The sequence below is a fragment of the Astyanax mexicanus genome, chromosome 1 (assembly GCF_023375975.1).
Source record: "Astyanax mexicanus isolate ESR-SI-001 chromosome 1, AstMex3_surface, whole genome shotgun sequence".
Lineage (NCBI taxonomy): Eukaryota > Metazoa > Chordata > Actinopteri > Characiformes > Acestrorhamphidae > Astyanax > Astyanax mexicanus.
In genome coordinates this window covers 117,136,079-117,153,111 of record NC_064408.1, presented here as the reverse complement: position 1 = coordinate 117,153,111, position 17,033 = coordinate 117,136,079, and the positions used below count along the sequence as shown (strand labels likewise).

Below are 17,033 nucleotides of genomic sequence, written 5' to 3'. Positions count from 1 at the left end.
TAAACCAGTATAAACCAGTATAAACCAATAGGGAGTCGGAATGGTATATGTTTATACTTCTCTACATCCAATCTGGATGTAGAGATTTATCTGGATGGGGATTTTATTGAAGGTTGAGAAGCCGGAATGAAAACGAGTAACGAGGCTGTTTTTTAATATAGGGAGTAGAAAGTTCAGATTATTGTGTGAAAATGTAAGAAAATGTCTGAAAAATAATAATTACTTCAGTAAAGTATAGATAACTAATCATGTTAACCCCACCCTCTCTTCCTGTCTCTCCTCCCTCAGGTTTCGAGCTGTCTCACTGTGAGGAGCCGGGCGTGCCTCAGTTCGGCTCTAAAGTCAGCGATCAGGGTCACTTCGCCGGCAGCACCGTCACGTACCAGTGTGACCCTGGCTACAGTCTTCACGGCAGCGGCGTCCTGAGGTGCATGACCGGCGAGAGGCGAGCCTGGGCCCACCAGCTGCCGTCCTGCATAGGTAATGGTCTGTCGCCATTACCATACGCACCCCATCAGCATGCTGCAGCTTAATCTCCAGGATTTAGTCCTACACGGATTCCGCTTAATTGGACTTTGTTAAAAATGCAGCCGCTGTTCTTTTACTCTTTGCGTGCATATACAAACACAGCCCGCGCTTTAGCTCTGAATAATTGATGGGCGAGGCCGGGGCTGTTATGAACCCCTTTCTGAGTTGGAGAGGGAGGAAGTTTGCTCTTAGCGCCGCGTCCCTCTTGTCCTGTACTTCCTCATCAATTAGGCCGTGGCCTGCATGCAGAACAGGGCTTACGTAAGCGTGACTTTCGCCTCACTCTGTGTTCACCTTGATGACATGACTCACAGACCGCTGCCTCTGCTTCTATAGCCTGTTTATTACTATTATACATATATTACTATTATACACCCAACGTCAAAGAAATCACTCCAGTAATATCTGCACTGTATGTGGACGAGCACTGTCCTGCTGGAATATCAGACTACCAGACTGTGTGTTCATTACTGGACCTCATTAACGTAATAATAATCCAATAATCCATCCATCCATCCAAAGTAGGGGGGTTGTCTGACTGTCTGTCTATGTGTCTAACTGTTTGTCTGTCTACCTACCTATCTGTCTTTGTCTGTCTACCTACCTATGTGTCTGTCTATCTGGCTCTCTCCTGTCTCTCTGTCTTCCTAGCTTCCTATCTGTCTGTTTACCTTCCTATCTGTCTGTCTGCCTACCTTCCTATCTATCTTTGTCTGTCTACCTACCTATGTGTCTGTCTATTTGCCTGTCTAACTAACTATCTGTCTGTCTTTCTAGCTTCCTATCTGTCTGTCTGCCTACCTTCCTATATGTCTGTCTGTCTGTCAGTCTACCTTCGTATCTGTCTGTTTACCTTCCTATCTGTCTGTCTGCCTACCTTCCTATCTATCTTTGTCTGTCTACCTACCTATCTGTCTGTCTTTCTATATTCCTATCTGTCTGTCTGCTTACCTTCGTATCTGTCTGTCTGTCTTTGTCTGTCTACTTACCTATATGTCTGTCTGACTGTCTGTCTACCTACCTATCTGTTTGTCTGTCTGCCTACATTCCTATCTATCTTTCTGTCTGTCTTTGTCTGTCTACTTACCTATATGTCTGTCTGTCTGTCTACCTTCGTATCTGTCTGTTTACCTTCCTATCTATCTTTGTCTGTCTACCTACCTATGTGTCTATCTATTTGCCTGTCTACCTACCTATCTGTCTGTCTTTATAGCTTCCTATCTGTCTGTCTGTCTGCCTACCTTTGTATCTATCTTTCTGTCTGTCTTTGTCTGTCTACTTACCTATATGTCTGTCTGACTGTCTGTCTACCTACCTATCTGTTTGTCTGTCTGCCTACATTCCTATCTATCTTTCTGTCTGTCTTTGTCTGTCTACTTACCTATATGTCTGTCTGTCTGTCTACCTTCGTATCTGTCTGTTTACCTTCCTATCTATCTTTGTCTGTCTACCTACCTATGTGTCTATCTATTTGCCTGTCTACCTACCTATCTGTCTGTCTTTATAGCTTCCTATCTGTCTGTCTGTCTGCCTACCTTTGTATCTATCTTTCTGTCTGTCTTTGTCTGTCTACTTACCTATCTGTCTGTCTGTCTGTCTGTCTGTCTACCTTTGTATCTTTCTGTTTACCTTCCTATCTGTCTGTCTGTCTACCTTCCTATCTGTCTGGTTACCTTCCTATCTGTCTGTCTGCCTACCTTCCTATCTATCTTTGTCTGTCTACCTACCTATACGTCTATCTATTTGCCTGTCTACCTACCTATCTGTCTGTCTTTCTAGCTTCCTATCTGTCTGTCTGCCTACCTTCCTATCTATCTTTGTCTGTCAACCTACCTATGTCTATTTGCCTGTCTTCCTACCTATGTGTCTGTCTTTCTAGCTTCCTATCTGTCTGTCTGCCTACCTTCGTATCTATCTGTCTGTCTGTCTTTGTCTGTCTACTTACCTATATGTCTTTCTGTCTGTTTATCCATAAATTTACCTATCTGTCAACCCACCTACCAACTCATCCATCCATCCATCAGTGAAATAGAATTTTAAATACATAAAATGTGTATAGAGATAGGATTAATAATATATAGACACAACACACTGTATATGTGGAATATCATTATCATTTATATCAATATCATTTAGTAGATGTTCTATATATCACCTTATTATTGTGAGTCATTTTTGGGCTTGTTTAGTTTGGATTCAGATCATATTTTTTCAGGCTTGTTTCTGATTGACACTCAAGACACGATGTTGCGGATCAGGTCGGGTCGGGTCTCTGACTCAGTCGGATCTCAGGCTAAATCTAAATTCCAGGCTGCATTAAAACTCTGTTTACTTTCCATTAAAACTCATAATCCAAATAATTGCTCAACTTACAAACACGAGCTTGGGTTAAAAGCTCAGGGTCTGCGCTTCTGGAACAATCTCTGTGTGTGTGTGTGTGAGCTCTGAGTGACAAATAATTCACCCAGAACCACAACATTCTTCTGCTTATCAGCAGAGATAACAGCGCTTTCCAAATGTAACGAAATCAGACATGACCCCAGCACGTCCAGATCCATATTTAATGTTAGCGGTGCGTGACTGGTGCTCTGTCTGCTGTTAGACTAAACTGGAAGGGTATAAACACTCGGAGTGAGAGAATGGCTTGTGACAGCCCTTAAGTGCTGGTGGAATAAAGATGACTCTTCATTGTACATCTTCATACCATCTTCCTCTATTGCTTAGACAGGTGACCCCAGAGCAGTGGAGTGCACTTCTCTATTCCGAGGCTGAGAGGAGAGCGATTTATACAGAATTGAGACGTTCTAAGCTTGTGAATTACATTCACGTGTATTATATATCTGTGTATACTCATTTTTTTTCATTTTTTGTACATAGTATATAAATACTGAAGTGATCCAGACTATGAAGAAACACATAAGGAATCATGTAGTAACTTAAAAGTGTTAAACAAACCTAAATACTCTGTGAAAAAGCATTTAGATGCTCTTATCTGGAGTAAAGCTGTTACCTTGCGGTTTCTGTGGCTGGTAACTCTGATAAAACTTATTCAGTGCTGATGAGTGCCAGTTTCATTATTACCTTTTGAATGGTCTTTGCGGCAGCACTTTAGGATACTTTCAAAGTTCGGTACCACTTTAAAATAAGACTACCTTTATAAAGGGTTTATAAATGGTTTACAATTGGTTTATTAATGGTTACTAATTAGGTTGTAAATTCCTTAAAAATCATTAATAATCAGTTATAACACATACGTAGAAAGGACAACAATGACCTGTCATTTGCCAAATAGTGAACCCACAGCCATATATACTGTTGCCCTTTCTACATATGTGTTATAACTGATTAATAATAATTTTTAAGGCATTTACAACCTAATAAGTAAGCATTAATAAACCAATTGTAAATCAATTATAAACCCTTTATAAAGGTAGTCTTATTTTAAAGTGGTACCCAAAGTTCTTTACATTTTTCAAATTGACTAACCTTCATCTTTTAAAGTCATTCTTTTAATTTCATTTCCGGTTACTCCTTTTACACTGTAAACCTATACGTTGTTTGAGCTCAAACGATTTAAGTCTGTTTTACATAAAATTGGAGATTTCTAAACAAAACTCAACTTTAATTTTGAGTTAGTTTAATATTTGTAGGCATATATACTGTACTATTCAAACTGAGATCTTTGAGTTGAACCAACTTATAATAACTGAGTTTAGTCTGTTTCCATTAACAGCTTCTTTTCCATTGGCTTCTGTCACAATCTATGTGCATACTGGGTGTGTCCAACAGTTTCTGACTAACACTCACCATAAGTGTGTAGTGATTCCCCCTGGGCTAGTTTTTTTATTCTCCATTACTTAAAAAAATTGAGCAAACCAGCTGCCTTAAAAACGTTAAGTAAACTCAACTCATCTGGTCTTACAGTTTAACAAAAAATAAAAAAGTTAAATCAAATTCCCCTTTAGTGTAATGCAGGAGCAGACGGGAGGCGGACGTTAAAGCAGGTAAGACCAAAGAATTTATTAATAAACAAATAAATATATAAACAAACAGGGAAAGAACTAGAAAATGTATAAATATAAACAAACAGGGGAAAACACAAAGAGCTATACTAAACAGAAAATGAATAAACAGGGCTAGGGATGAATATACAAAATAAACAAGGAACTAGAATAACCAAGAGAATATAAAGAAACGGAGAACAAAGGAATGTAGAGATAACAATGGCAAAGAACGTGGAAAGACAGACAATGGGAGTGGGTGCAAAGACCGACAGCAAACATAGACTAACAGGTACTGTATATATTAACATGAAACACTGAACACCTGGGGAAGGGGCGGAGCTACAAATTAGACTGACGTGATGGAAAATCACTGGGGAAACACACTAGGAGACGGGAAAAACACAGGGAAACATGGCGGGTACGTGACATTTAGTTGTAATAACTCGATGTTCTAAGTTATGCTAACTTAAATTTTTATTACCCATTACTTAACTTTTTTAAGGCAACCAGTTTCCTCATTTTTTAAAGTAAATTCAACTTATTCGGGCTTAAAGTACAGAGTTGGACCAACATAGTGTTGGGAGTCTTGCCCAATGACTCTTATTGGTGTAGAGCAGCATAGTCACCCAGAAAGGGAATTGAACCCTAGTCTCCCACATGATGGAGTGACTCATTGGCAGGTAGTTGTTATCCCTTGCGCTACACCAACCACAACTTTAATTTACTTAGATTTACCTAGAAAATTTAAGTTTAATTTACTTGAATTTAGTTTAAGTTAGTCATTTCCATAATATATATTAGAACATTACTCAAATATTCACTATTCACTGTATACCTGTAACTCTACCTCTTCACAACTTTACAACTGATGCTCTCAAACACATTAAAAACATAAGGAATTCACATAATTAACCCTTGAAAAGGCACTGATATTAACTATGAAGAAACTATGAAAAACTGCTCTATGTTGGTCTATTCTATGGGGTCCTGACCATTGAAAAACAGGATGGAAGAAAGATAATAAAGTATGCAGAGAATGTCTCAAAAACTTACAGAGCTTCATAGATATGCAGTTCCCACCCCCTCAACACAGTGTTGTAAGTAAGTGCTGCAAAGGTGAATCTCAAGTGACCATCAATCCAATCCACCCTACTTCAGACTTGTAATCACTTCAGACAGGAATAGAAACTCTTTTCTTTTTCTAATTAGACACTTTCACAGCCGCTTTAAAATCTCCTCACTGCGATTGAATTTTACCGGGGGGATTTGCTGTTGTGGGAATTATGTGGCAGATGTCCAACGTGTATTCAAGTAGGTATCTCAAAAACAAAACTCAAAAGGATAAACCCCAGTAGAGGAATAATGAAGAACAACTGAGAGAAACTGATTCTCAAAGGGAAAAATTACTAAGAGCACAAGAAAGGAACACTTAGGTGAAGCTCTCTGTTCTAACATGAGAGTATATAAATTCCATATAATTTCCTTTAGGTGAATAAGGGAAGAATCTCACAACATCTCAAAGATTAAACAGGAAAAAAAATCAATAAGAACACGAAGAAGAACCATTGGCAAACTTCCCTGTAGTAGAAAAAAAAACACCTAGTAGAACCAAGAGGTTACTCTAAGAACATGTAAAGGAACCATTGCAGGAATCCAAGGCTCAAACTTAGTAACTCTCTAAGAATTGTAGAAAGAGCCACTGAGAGAAACTAAGACTTAACCTGTGAGATCATGAGAATGATACCATTGAAAAGAACCAAAACTCAAAAGGAAAACTCTGTAGAAACATTCCAATTCAGAAGGACCCAGAAAAAAACTTTAAGAACACAAAGAAGCACCACCAAGAGGAACTGAGACTCAAACAACTCAACTCTCTAAGAATATAAGAAAGAACCACTGAGAGAATCAAATTGTCAAACTTAGAAACTCTCTAATAATTTAAGAAAGAGACCAATAAGTGAGTCCAAGACTCAAACTTAGAAACTCTCTAAGAATGTAAGGAATAACCACTGTGAGAATCAAAGACTCAAACTTAGAAACTCTCTAAGAATTTAAGAAAGAGACCAATGAGTGAGTCCAAGACTCAAACTTAGAAACTCTCTAAGAATGTAAGGAATAACCACTGCAAGAATCAAAGACTCAAACTTAGAAACTCTCAAAGAATTTAAGAAAGAGACCAATGAGTGAGTCCAAGACTCAAACTTAGAAACTCTCTAAGAATGTAAGGAATAACCACTGCAAGAATCAAAGACTCAAACTTAGAAACTCTCTAAGAATTTAAGAAAGAGACCAATGAGTGAGTCCAAGACTCAAACTTAGAAACTCTCTAAGAATGTAAGGAATAACCACTGCAAGAATCAAAGACTCAAACTTAGAAACTCTCTAAGAATTTAAGAAAGAGACCAATGAGTGAGTCCAAGACTGAAAGAAGGACTGAGAGAATCTAAGACTTAAATCTCTGGAAGAATTTAATAAAGAACCACTGTGAGAATCTAAGACTCAAAATTAGAAACTCTTTGAAAGAATCAAAGTTTCAAACTTAGAAGCTCTCTTAGAATATAAGAAATAACCACTGAGAGAATCCAAGACACAAATGTAGAAACTTTCTAAGAATATTAAAAATAACCACTGAAAGAATCCAAGACAAAAACTTAAAAAAACTTAGAGAAACCACTTAGAGAAACCAAGACTCAAACTTACAAACTTTCTAAGAATTTGATCAGAAAAACACTGAGAGATTCCAAGACTCAAACTTAGAAACCGTCTAAGAATATGAGAAAGAAACCACTGAGAGAAACCAAGACTTAAACTTACAAACTCTCTAAGAATTGAGAATCTAAGACTCAAAATTAGAAACTCTCTAACCATTTAAGGAATAACCACTGAAAGACATCTAAGACTAAAACTGAGGGTAACTACTGAAAGGAACCAAGACTCAAATTTAGAAACTCTCTAAGAATATAAGGAATAACCACTAAGAAAATCCAAGACTCAGATTTAGAAACTCTCTAAGAATATAAGGAATAACCACTAAGAAAATCCAAGACTCAAATTTAGAAACTCTCTAAGAATATAAGGAATAACCACAAAGAAAATGCAAGACTCAAATTTAGAAACTCTCTAAGAATATAAGGAATAACCACAAAGAAAATCTGAGTCTCAAATTTAGAAACTCTCTAAGAATTTTTGAAACAACCACTAAGAAAATCCAAGACTTAAATTTAGAAACTCTCTAAGAATATAATGGAAAAACCACTAAGAAAATCCAATACTCAAACTTAGAAACTCTAAAAATAATGCCACTGGAAAATCTAAAGACTAGAACTGAGGGTAACTACTGAGAGGAACCAAGACTCTAACTTAGAAACTCTCTAAGAATATAAGAAATAGCCACTAAGAAAATCCAAGACTCAAATTTAGAAACTCTCTAAGAATATAAGGAATAACCTCTAAGAAAATCCAAGACTCAAATTTAGAAACTGTAAGAATAATGCCACTGGGAAATCTAAAGACTAAAACTACTGAGAGGAACCAATACACAAACTAAGATACTCTTTAAGAACATGAAAGTTCTTAAAGAGTTACTTCCAAGCACCACACCTTAAAAAAAAAACATCATAAGAACACAAGGAAAACCCGATTTAGAGGAACCAATACTCAGAAGAAAATGAATCTAAAAAGAAGTGGAAATACTACTGACAGAAGCTAATAAAGTTGTTCAAAACTCAAACTGAGACTGAGAAACTTTCTAAGAATGTAAGAATGAGACCGCTGAGAAGTAGCAACCTTTAAAACCGTAAGCAATCTTTCATTCGTCATGATCTAGCAGCATGTATGAGAGAGGCGGGGCTTGCTTTCGGGAGCTGTAACTGTTTGAGTTTGGATGGTCCCACAGCCGATTAAACCCTGCTAAGTGAAGTCAGTACTGGACCTAGGTTTATTTGATGAACTTTAGACGGCTGGGCCCGGCTGTAGCCACTGGGACTCTGCTTGAATGTGGTAGCCCTCCGGCAGTGACGAGCTCGGAGGCGGAGGCCAGCACTTCAGCGCTCCAGTGAAACCCAAATTTGCAGACAATAGAGCTGTAAATAACGCAGGAGCGCAGCGGAGTGGGCAGATGCTCGAAGGATCCTAAAGAAGAATTCACAGCAATGCCTGGAAGCCTGCCTGGAAGCCTACTTGCACAGATAATGGAGCCTTGGGAATTTTTTGCATCAAAATGCTGCTCCTGCGGGTCGACTCCTGAGCTAAATATTTCATTCAGAGCGAGCTGCTAAACGCCACCTCTTCCCTCCTTCTACAAAAGCAGAACCCAGTAAATAAGAAGGATTGACATTCTGATCTTCAGATTTACTCAACAGGTGTGATGCTGTCCTTTTTATACAGTAATACTGTGTGTAGTGTAGCGCTTAAAAATTAGCAATAGTTGTGTCTTTAGCAGAGATGGAAAAAGTACTGAAAAATTGTAATTAAGTAAAAGTACCTTTACTTTGCTACAAATCTACTCAAGTAAAAGTAAAAAAGTACTCATTTTGAAATGTACGTTGAGTAAAAGTTACATAGTTACTTTTAATTATTTAATGTAAAAAAAGTACAACAAATCATAAATTAAACAATTATTAAACATAATAATTTGGACCTTTCGGTCAGTATTTGTTCAGACCAGCCCATAAAACATTTTCAAGAACAAGTGGCATAAGTTTTTATGATCCATTTTTTTTTCTTTACTGTTAAAAAGTTAAAAGGTTTTGGTCATATAGGTGACTATAAACTGTATTTTTAAAGTTTTACAGGTCATTATTAATTTTTAACTTGCTATGGCTATGCTTTAACTGCTTTATTTAAATGTTTTTTTTTTTTTTTTTTTTTTACATTCAAGCAGATGTTCCTTATAAAAACTTTTATTAAATTATTATGAAAAACATGAAAACATACAAAAAAACTGTTGGTCTGCGCATGCGCAGTGCCGTAAAGAAGCACATATCGATGGGTAGACAGAAGTGGCAAAAGGCATGAGCTAATTCTCTTAATTAATCATGGGTGTGGTTAATTTTGGGCGTAGGGGGAAAAAGACAATCAGTGTGACAGTCGTCATTTTCCTTTAAGAGCCAGGTGAGCTCTGACTTTGGCGTGTTGATATCTTAACATATCTTAGCAGCGCTTTTGAGCGTCTCAGAATCTCAGAGGATACTGTAGGTATATTCATAAACTCTGACACTATTTTAACAGCAAGGGCACAAGGCATACAAATAAATTGTTGGTGGGGTGCAAGATAGCAATGAGACTTGACTTGGACTCGTGCTCAAAGACTTAAGATTTGACTTGGACTCATGCCTTAAGAATTGAGTCTTGAATTTGACTTTTGATCAAAGCCTTGTGACTTCATTTGGACTCATGCCGAAAGATTGAGTCTTGATTCAGACTCGTGCCCAAAGACTTGAGACTTAACTTGATCTTGTGCCCAAAGGTTTGAGGCCTGACTTGGACTCTTGATCAAAGATTTGAGACTTGACTAGGACTTGTGATCAAAGACTTGAAGCTTGATTTGGACTCGTGCCCAAAGACTTGAGACTTGACTTTAATTCATGCCCAAAGATTTAAGGCCTGATATGGACTTGTGATTAAAGACTTGAGACTTGACTTAGACTTGTGAGCAAAGGCTTGAGACTTGGCTTGGACTTGTGATTAAAAACTTGAGTCTTGACTTGGACTTGTGACCAAAGATTTGAGACTTAACTTGGTCTCGTGCCCAAAGATTTGAGGTCTGACTTGGACTCTTGATCAAAGACTTGAGACTCGACTTGGACTCTTGATCAAAGACTTGAGACTCAACTTGGACTCTTGATTAAAGACTTGAGACTCGACTAGGACTCATGCTCAAAGTCTTGAGACTTGACTTGGGCTCCTGCCTTAAGAATTGAGTCTCGACTAGGACTTGTGATCAAAGACTCGACTAGGACTCTTGATCAAAGACTTGAGACTCGACTTGGACTCTTGATCAAAGACTTGAGACTTGACCTGGACTCATGCTCAAAGACTTGAGACTTGACTTGGACTTGTGATCAAAGATTTGAGACTTGACTTGGACTCCTGCCTTAAGAATTGAGTCTTGACTTTGACTTGTGATCAAAGCCTTGTGACTTGACTTGGACTCGTGCCCAAAGACTTGAGACTTGACCTGGACTCGTGCTCAAAGACTTGAGACTTGACTTGGACTTGTGATCAAAGCCTTGTGACTTGATTTGGACTCATGCCCAAAGATTAAGTCTTGATTTGGACTCGTGCCCAAAGATTGAGACTTGACTCGGACTTGTGACCAAAGATTTAATGCCTGATATGGACATGTGATTAAAGACTTGAGACTTGACTTGGACTCATGCCCAAAGATTGAGACTTGACTTGGACTCATGCCCAAAGATTGAGTCTTGGCTTGGACTCGTGCCCAAAGACTTGAGACTTGACCTGGACTCGTGCTCTAAGACTTGAGACGTGACTTGGAATTGTGATTAAAGACTTGAGTCTTGACTTAGACTTGTGAGCAAAGACTTGAAACTTGATTTGTGACCAAAGATTTGAGTCTTGACTTGGACTTGTAATCAAAGACTTGAGTCTTGACTTGGACTTGTAATCAAAGATTTGAGACTTGACTTGTGACCAAAGATTTGAGACTTGACTCTGTTAATAAAAACTTTTCTAGTTTCACTATAACATTTTCAATGTTTTTGTGAATCATCTACAGCTGTGTTTATCGTTATAGACACAACCGATAGTGTCTTAACTTTTCCAGGATTTAATTGTTGTAAAAATGTTCTGTATTTGTATTATTAAAAGCCCTAATTCCAAACTTTTCAGTGCTGATTTTCAGTTAGTTTTTCAGGTAGTGTGTAAAAGAGACATTTATTTTCTCTGCTTGAACCGCAGACCTCCTGGCCAGTAGATGCAGTTATCTGCAGGCCACCTGTTGTGCTTGACATCATGTACCGGAACGATCCATCCTGTTTTCCAGCTGTGAACTCAAATCACACTTCAGCCTTTCTTCCACTTAGACCTTTTCTTTAAAAGACTGAGAAGCTCAGACATAATTTGAGATCCAGTGATTACGGTTTTACAGTGGTGTGAAAAAGTATTTACCTCCTACAGATTGATTTTGTTTTTGCATTTTTGTCACACTGATATTTATTTAAGATTATCAAACAAACTTTAATATCAGATAATCATGCTGTTATCTGAAGAAAACAGATGGCGAAAAGTCATTGACATTTGTAAAAAGGAAAAGGTTACAAAGTCATTTCTAAAGCTTTTGGTCTCCAGTAAACCACAGTAAGAGCAATTAATATTCACTAATGGAGAAAAAACATGGAACACTGAAGAAATTACTCCAAAAGGGCATGAACAATTCATCCAGGAGGTTCCAAAAGAACCCAGAACAACATTTAAAGAACTGCAGGTCTCACTTAAAGCCTCAGTTAAGGTTAATGAGTGTATTGATTCAATAATAAGAAAGAGACTGGGTGAAAATGGTCTCCATGGGAGAATTCCAAGATAAAAACACTAAAACTAACACATAATATCAGAAAAAGATCATCATACTGAACGTAAAACATGGTGATGGTAGTGTGATGATCTGGACATGCTTTGCTGCTTCAGGATCTGGATAACTTGCTGTAACAAATGGAAGCAGGAATTCTGCTGTTTACCAGACAATCCTGAAGGAGAATATATATATATATATATATATATATATATATATATATATATATATATATATATATATATATATATATATATATATATATATATATATATATATATATAGCCTCTTCAGAGATAACAGTATATTATATACTGTTATCTGTAAAGGAGCTGCTGCTTGCTTGTAATGTAATTAGGCCTGAGCCGCTGTAAGCCATGATGTTGGGTTTGTGGTCCCGGACTTTCTGACAGGCGTGAGGATGAATGTGATAATGGCTTCCTTCGTGCAGTGATGTATGCAGCGGTCCCCTGCCTCCAGAGTGGGCTTCATCTCATATATAATGTGGGCAGATTTTTAACATTAATTAACGGCGAGTGAAGAAGTGCACTTAAAGGCGACGCCATGTTCAGACAGAGCTAGCGTTCTGGCGGTCCCCCGCGTTAGCAGGAGTGCGGGGGAGGCTGGTGAGCGATGATAAACCTCATACCATCAAAGATAACAATAACCTGTGAATGTATCGCTAACGAAGTGCTTGTAAAACCAGTTTTTATCTGTAATACGTTCCCAATGAGGGCTGGAGTCCATTTAAACCCCATTTCTCCAGCCCAGCCCAGGAAAGCGTCTGCAGCGCCCACAGGAAAATGGAAAAATGAAAATATTGCAGTGTGTTGCCAGATAAAGTTTTAATAGAAATCCACCTACGCTAATGAGGAACATGGAAAACATGTTTTTATTAATAAAAACTCCTCATCCTGGAAGAAAAACAATGATGTAAAGCAAACAACATTCTTATTATTTTACTTTCTTATTTATTTTACTGTATATACTCTACACTGGTAGAGACACTCCTAGAAAATCTTTGCTGGGCAGGTGTGGATGAGCATTATCCTGCTGAAAAATGGCACTTGACCATCCAGCTTCACTTAGTTCAATGATGTGCCCCCCTTTTAAAGTATTTTAACTGGGAAAAATAATTTTAAACGTATTTTAAAGGCATGTTTAACGTTTAACGATCTCTCACCAAGAGGAACACTACCCAAAAGCAGCCTCTAAGAGCCTTTTTATAGTGCAGCTAAGCTTCCTATTTTAGTGATCTATAGTGGAGTCATCAAACGTGTACCATGCATCTTGATTTAAGGCGTGCCACTTTGTCTTTGCTATCATAACAACAGGATAAGTACACCTTGTGCGGCTTGAAACGTGCAAAAGGCATGTACTAATTCTCTTAATTAATCATGGGTGTGTTTTTGGCGTAATGTGAAATAAATCAATCATAGTGTCTTTAGTGCCATTCACTTCAAGAGACAGGTGTGCTCTGACTTTGGCGCACCGGTATCTTAACAGTGCAGCACTTCTCTGTTTATGCACACTGAGCTAAATAGCTAAGATGCTAAAGTGCTGGACAGCTGACTGTTGATTGTTGTCAAGGTTTAAATCAGTCAGTGGCGCACCTGTGTTTTCCACTGCCAAGATAGTAATACCCAAGAAATGTACCTGAACACACCTCACCTCCAGACCACCACACCCATCAGCATATATATATTCCTAAACTAATTTGCTATTTAAAAGACGCAGGCAGATAGTGTGACTGTTGACAGGGTGTAAGATAGCAATAAGCAAAGCATTGCGCCTTGGGCAAGGTATAAGTTAGGGCCCCTGTAATAATTTGCATGTGTCACCCAGGGAAATACTGTAAAGGCATAATGAGTTTCACAGCAATCAATCTTACATCATTTAACGATTGATTTTTTAAAATAGATTTTTATTTAGTGGTTTTTATTTGTATTTATTTGCAATTAATGTAAGAAAACACTGAAGACAGTGTGAACAAATAGCAAGTTATAAATCCTTATATACTAAAGGTGTTAAAGAATTATAGAATCTATTATTGGAATGGCATATTCAGTTTTAATGGGTAATCTTATACTTTAGGAGTATTAGTTTGTGAGTAGTTTAGGAGTAGGAGTTTGGGAGTAGTTTAGGAGTAATTTAGTAATAATTTAGGAGTAGTTTGACAGTAGTTTAGTAGTAGTTTGGGAGTAGTTTAGGAATAGGAGTTTGAGAGTAGTTTAGGAGTAGGAGTTTGGGAGTAGTTTAGGAGTAGGAGTAGTTTAGGAGTAATTTAGGAGTAATTTGGGAGTAGTTTAGGAGTAGGAGTTTGGGAGTAGTTTAGGAGTAGTTTGGGAGTAGGAGTTTGGGAGTAGTTTAGGAGTAGGAGTTTGGGAGTAGTTTGGGAGTAGTTTAGGAGTAGGAGTTTGGGAGTAGTTTAGGAGTAGGAGTTTGGGAGTAGTTTAGGAGTAGGAGTTTGGGAGTAGTTTAGGAGTAGTTTGGGAGTAGTTTAGGAGTAGGAGTTTGGGAGTAGGAGTTTGGGAGTAGGAGTTTGGGAGTAGTTTAGGAGTAATTTAGTAGTAATTTAGGAGTAGTTTGGGAGTAGTTTAGGAGTAGGAGTTTGGGAATAGTTTAGAAGTAATTTAGTAGTAATTTAGGAGTAGTTTGGGAGTAGTTTAGGAGTAGGAGTTTGGGAGTAGTTTAGGAGTAATTTAGTAGTAATTTAGGAGTAGTGTGGCAGTAGTTTGGGAGTAGTAGTTTGGGAGTAGTTTAAGAGTAATTTAGTAGTAATTTAGGAGTAGTTTGGGAGTAGTTTGGGAGTAGGAGTTTGGGAGTAGGAGTTTGGGAGTAGTTTAGGAGTAATTTAGTAGTGATTTAGGAGTAGTTTGGGAGTAGTTTAGGAGTAGGAGTTTGAGAGTAGTTTAGGAGTAATTAGTAGTAATTTAGGAGTAGTGTGGCAGTAGTTTGGGAGTAGGAGTTTGGGAGTAGTTTGGGAGTAGTTTAGGAGTAGGAGTTTAGGAGTATGAATTTGGGAGTAGTTTGGGAGTAGTTTAGGAGTAATTTAGTAGTAATTTAGGAGTAGTTTGGGAGTAGGAGTTTGGGAGTAGGAGCTTGGGAGTAGTTTAGGAGTAATTTAGTAGTAATTTAGGAGTAGTTTGAGAGTAGTTTAGGAGTAGGAGTTTGGGAGTAGTTTAGGAGTAATTAGTAGTAATTTAGGAGTAGTGTGGCAGTAGTTTGGGAGTAGGAGTTTGGGAGTAGTTTGGGAGTAGTTTAGGAGTAGGAGTTTGGGAGTAGGAGTTTGGGAGTAGTTTGGGAGTAGTTTATGAGTAATTTAGTAGTAATTTAGGAGTAATTTAGGAGTCGTTTGGGAGTAGTTTAGGAGTAGGAGTTTGGGAGTAGGAGTTTGGGAGTAGTTTAGGAGTAATTTAGTAGTAATTTAGGAGTAGTTTGGGAATAGTTTAGGAGTAGGAGTTTGGGAGTAGCTTAGGAGTAATTTAGTAGTAATTTAGGAGTAGTGTGGCAGTAGTTTGGGAGTAGGAGTTTGGGAGTAGGAATTTGGGAGTAGTTTAGGAGTAGGAGTTTGGGAGTAGGAGTTTGGGAGTAGTTTGGGAGTAGTTTAGGAGTAATTTAGTAGTAATTTAGGAGTAGTGTGGCAGTAGTTTGGGAGTAGTTTGGGAGTAGTTTAGGAGTAATTTAGTAGTAATTTAGGAGTAGTGTGGCAGACGTTTGTGAGTAGGAGTTTGGGAGTAGTTTGAGAGTAGTTTAGGAGTAATTTAGTAGTAATTTAGGAGTAGTTTGGGAATAGTTTAGGAGTAGGAGTTTGGGAGTAGTTTAGGAGTAATTTAGTAGTAATTTAGGAGTAGTGTGGCAGTAGTTTGGGAGTAGGAGTTTGGGAGTAGTTTAGGAGTAGGAGTTTGGGAGTAGTTTGGGAGTAGTTTAGGAGTAGGGGTTTGGGAGTAGTTTAGGAGTAATTTAGTAGTAATTTAGGAGTAGTGTGGCAGTAGTTTGGGAGTAGGAGTTTGGGAGTAGTTTAGGAGTAGGAGTTTGGGAGTAGTTTAGGAGTAATTTAGTAGTAATTTAGGAGTAGTGTGGCAGTAGTTTGGGAGTAGGAGTTTGGGAGTAGTTTAGGAGTAATTTAGTAGTAATTTAGGAGTAGTGTGGCAGTAGTTTGGGAGTAGGAGTTTGGGAGTAGGAGTTTGGAAGTAGTTTGGGAGTAGTTTAGGAGTAATTTAGTAGTAATTTATGAGTAGTGTGGCAGTAGTTTGGGAGTAGGAGTTTGGGAGTAGTTTGGGAGTAGTTTAGGAGTAATTTAGTAGTAATTTAGGAGTAGTGTGGCAGTAGTTTGGGAGTAGGAGTTTGGGAGTAGTTTGGGAGTAGTTTAGGAGTAATTTAGTAGTAATTTAGGAGTAGTGTGGCAGTAGTTTGGGAGTAGGAGTTTGGGAGTAGTTTGGGAGTAGTTTAGGAGTAATTTAGTAGTAATTTAGGAGTAGTGTGGCAGTAGTTTGGGAGTAGGAGTTTGGGAGTAGTTTAGGAGTAGGGCCTTATAGTGCAAAAAATCTCTGAAATATGATTTCAATTTTGCATTTGTTTGTTTGTTTGTTTTTTAAATTAATCAGTATAATTAAATATAACACAAAGATTAAATAGCTGCTATAAATGCTGGTCTGTGCTGTAAATCCGTACATTGTCTCTCATAAATATCAAGTGTCCCCAAAGGTTTCCCCGCTATTATAATCCAGCTGTTTTCAGCCAGCAGTCAGACGTATGTTGAGTGAAAGAGCTACATGTGTTCATATAGCATGACTTTTATTGGAGCCCCCGCTGAGAGCAGTCGCACAGTGAAGACGCGTCCGCAGCGCGGGCGTCTGCAGCCTGTAGCTGCGCTTATCCACGCAGCTACGCCGTGCTCTTCTATACTCACTAAACTATCAGCTCATATGTGAATTAATATCAGCCCTTTTCACATTATGAGCTCCCTG

The 17,033-nt window shown here is 38.1% G+C and overlaps 1 protein-coding gene across 2 annotated transcripts in view; it reads left to right on the top strand.

Annotated features, from left to right (window-relative positions):
* csmd3a (CUB and Sushi multiple domains 3a) overlaps positions 1–17,033 on the top strand; it is a 777,572-nt gene that overhangs the window by 375,854 nt on the left and 384,685 nt on the right. For both annotated transcript variants that reach the window (XM_049467549.1, XM_049467548.1), the window contains exon 24: positions 289–480. In XM_049467549.1, coding sequence (XP_049323506.1) covers positions 289–480 — 192 coding nt within the window. The remainder of the gene's footprint in view (positions 1–288; positions 481–17,033) is intronic.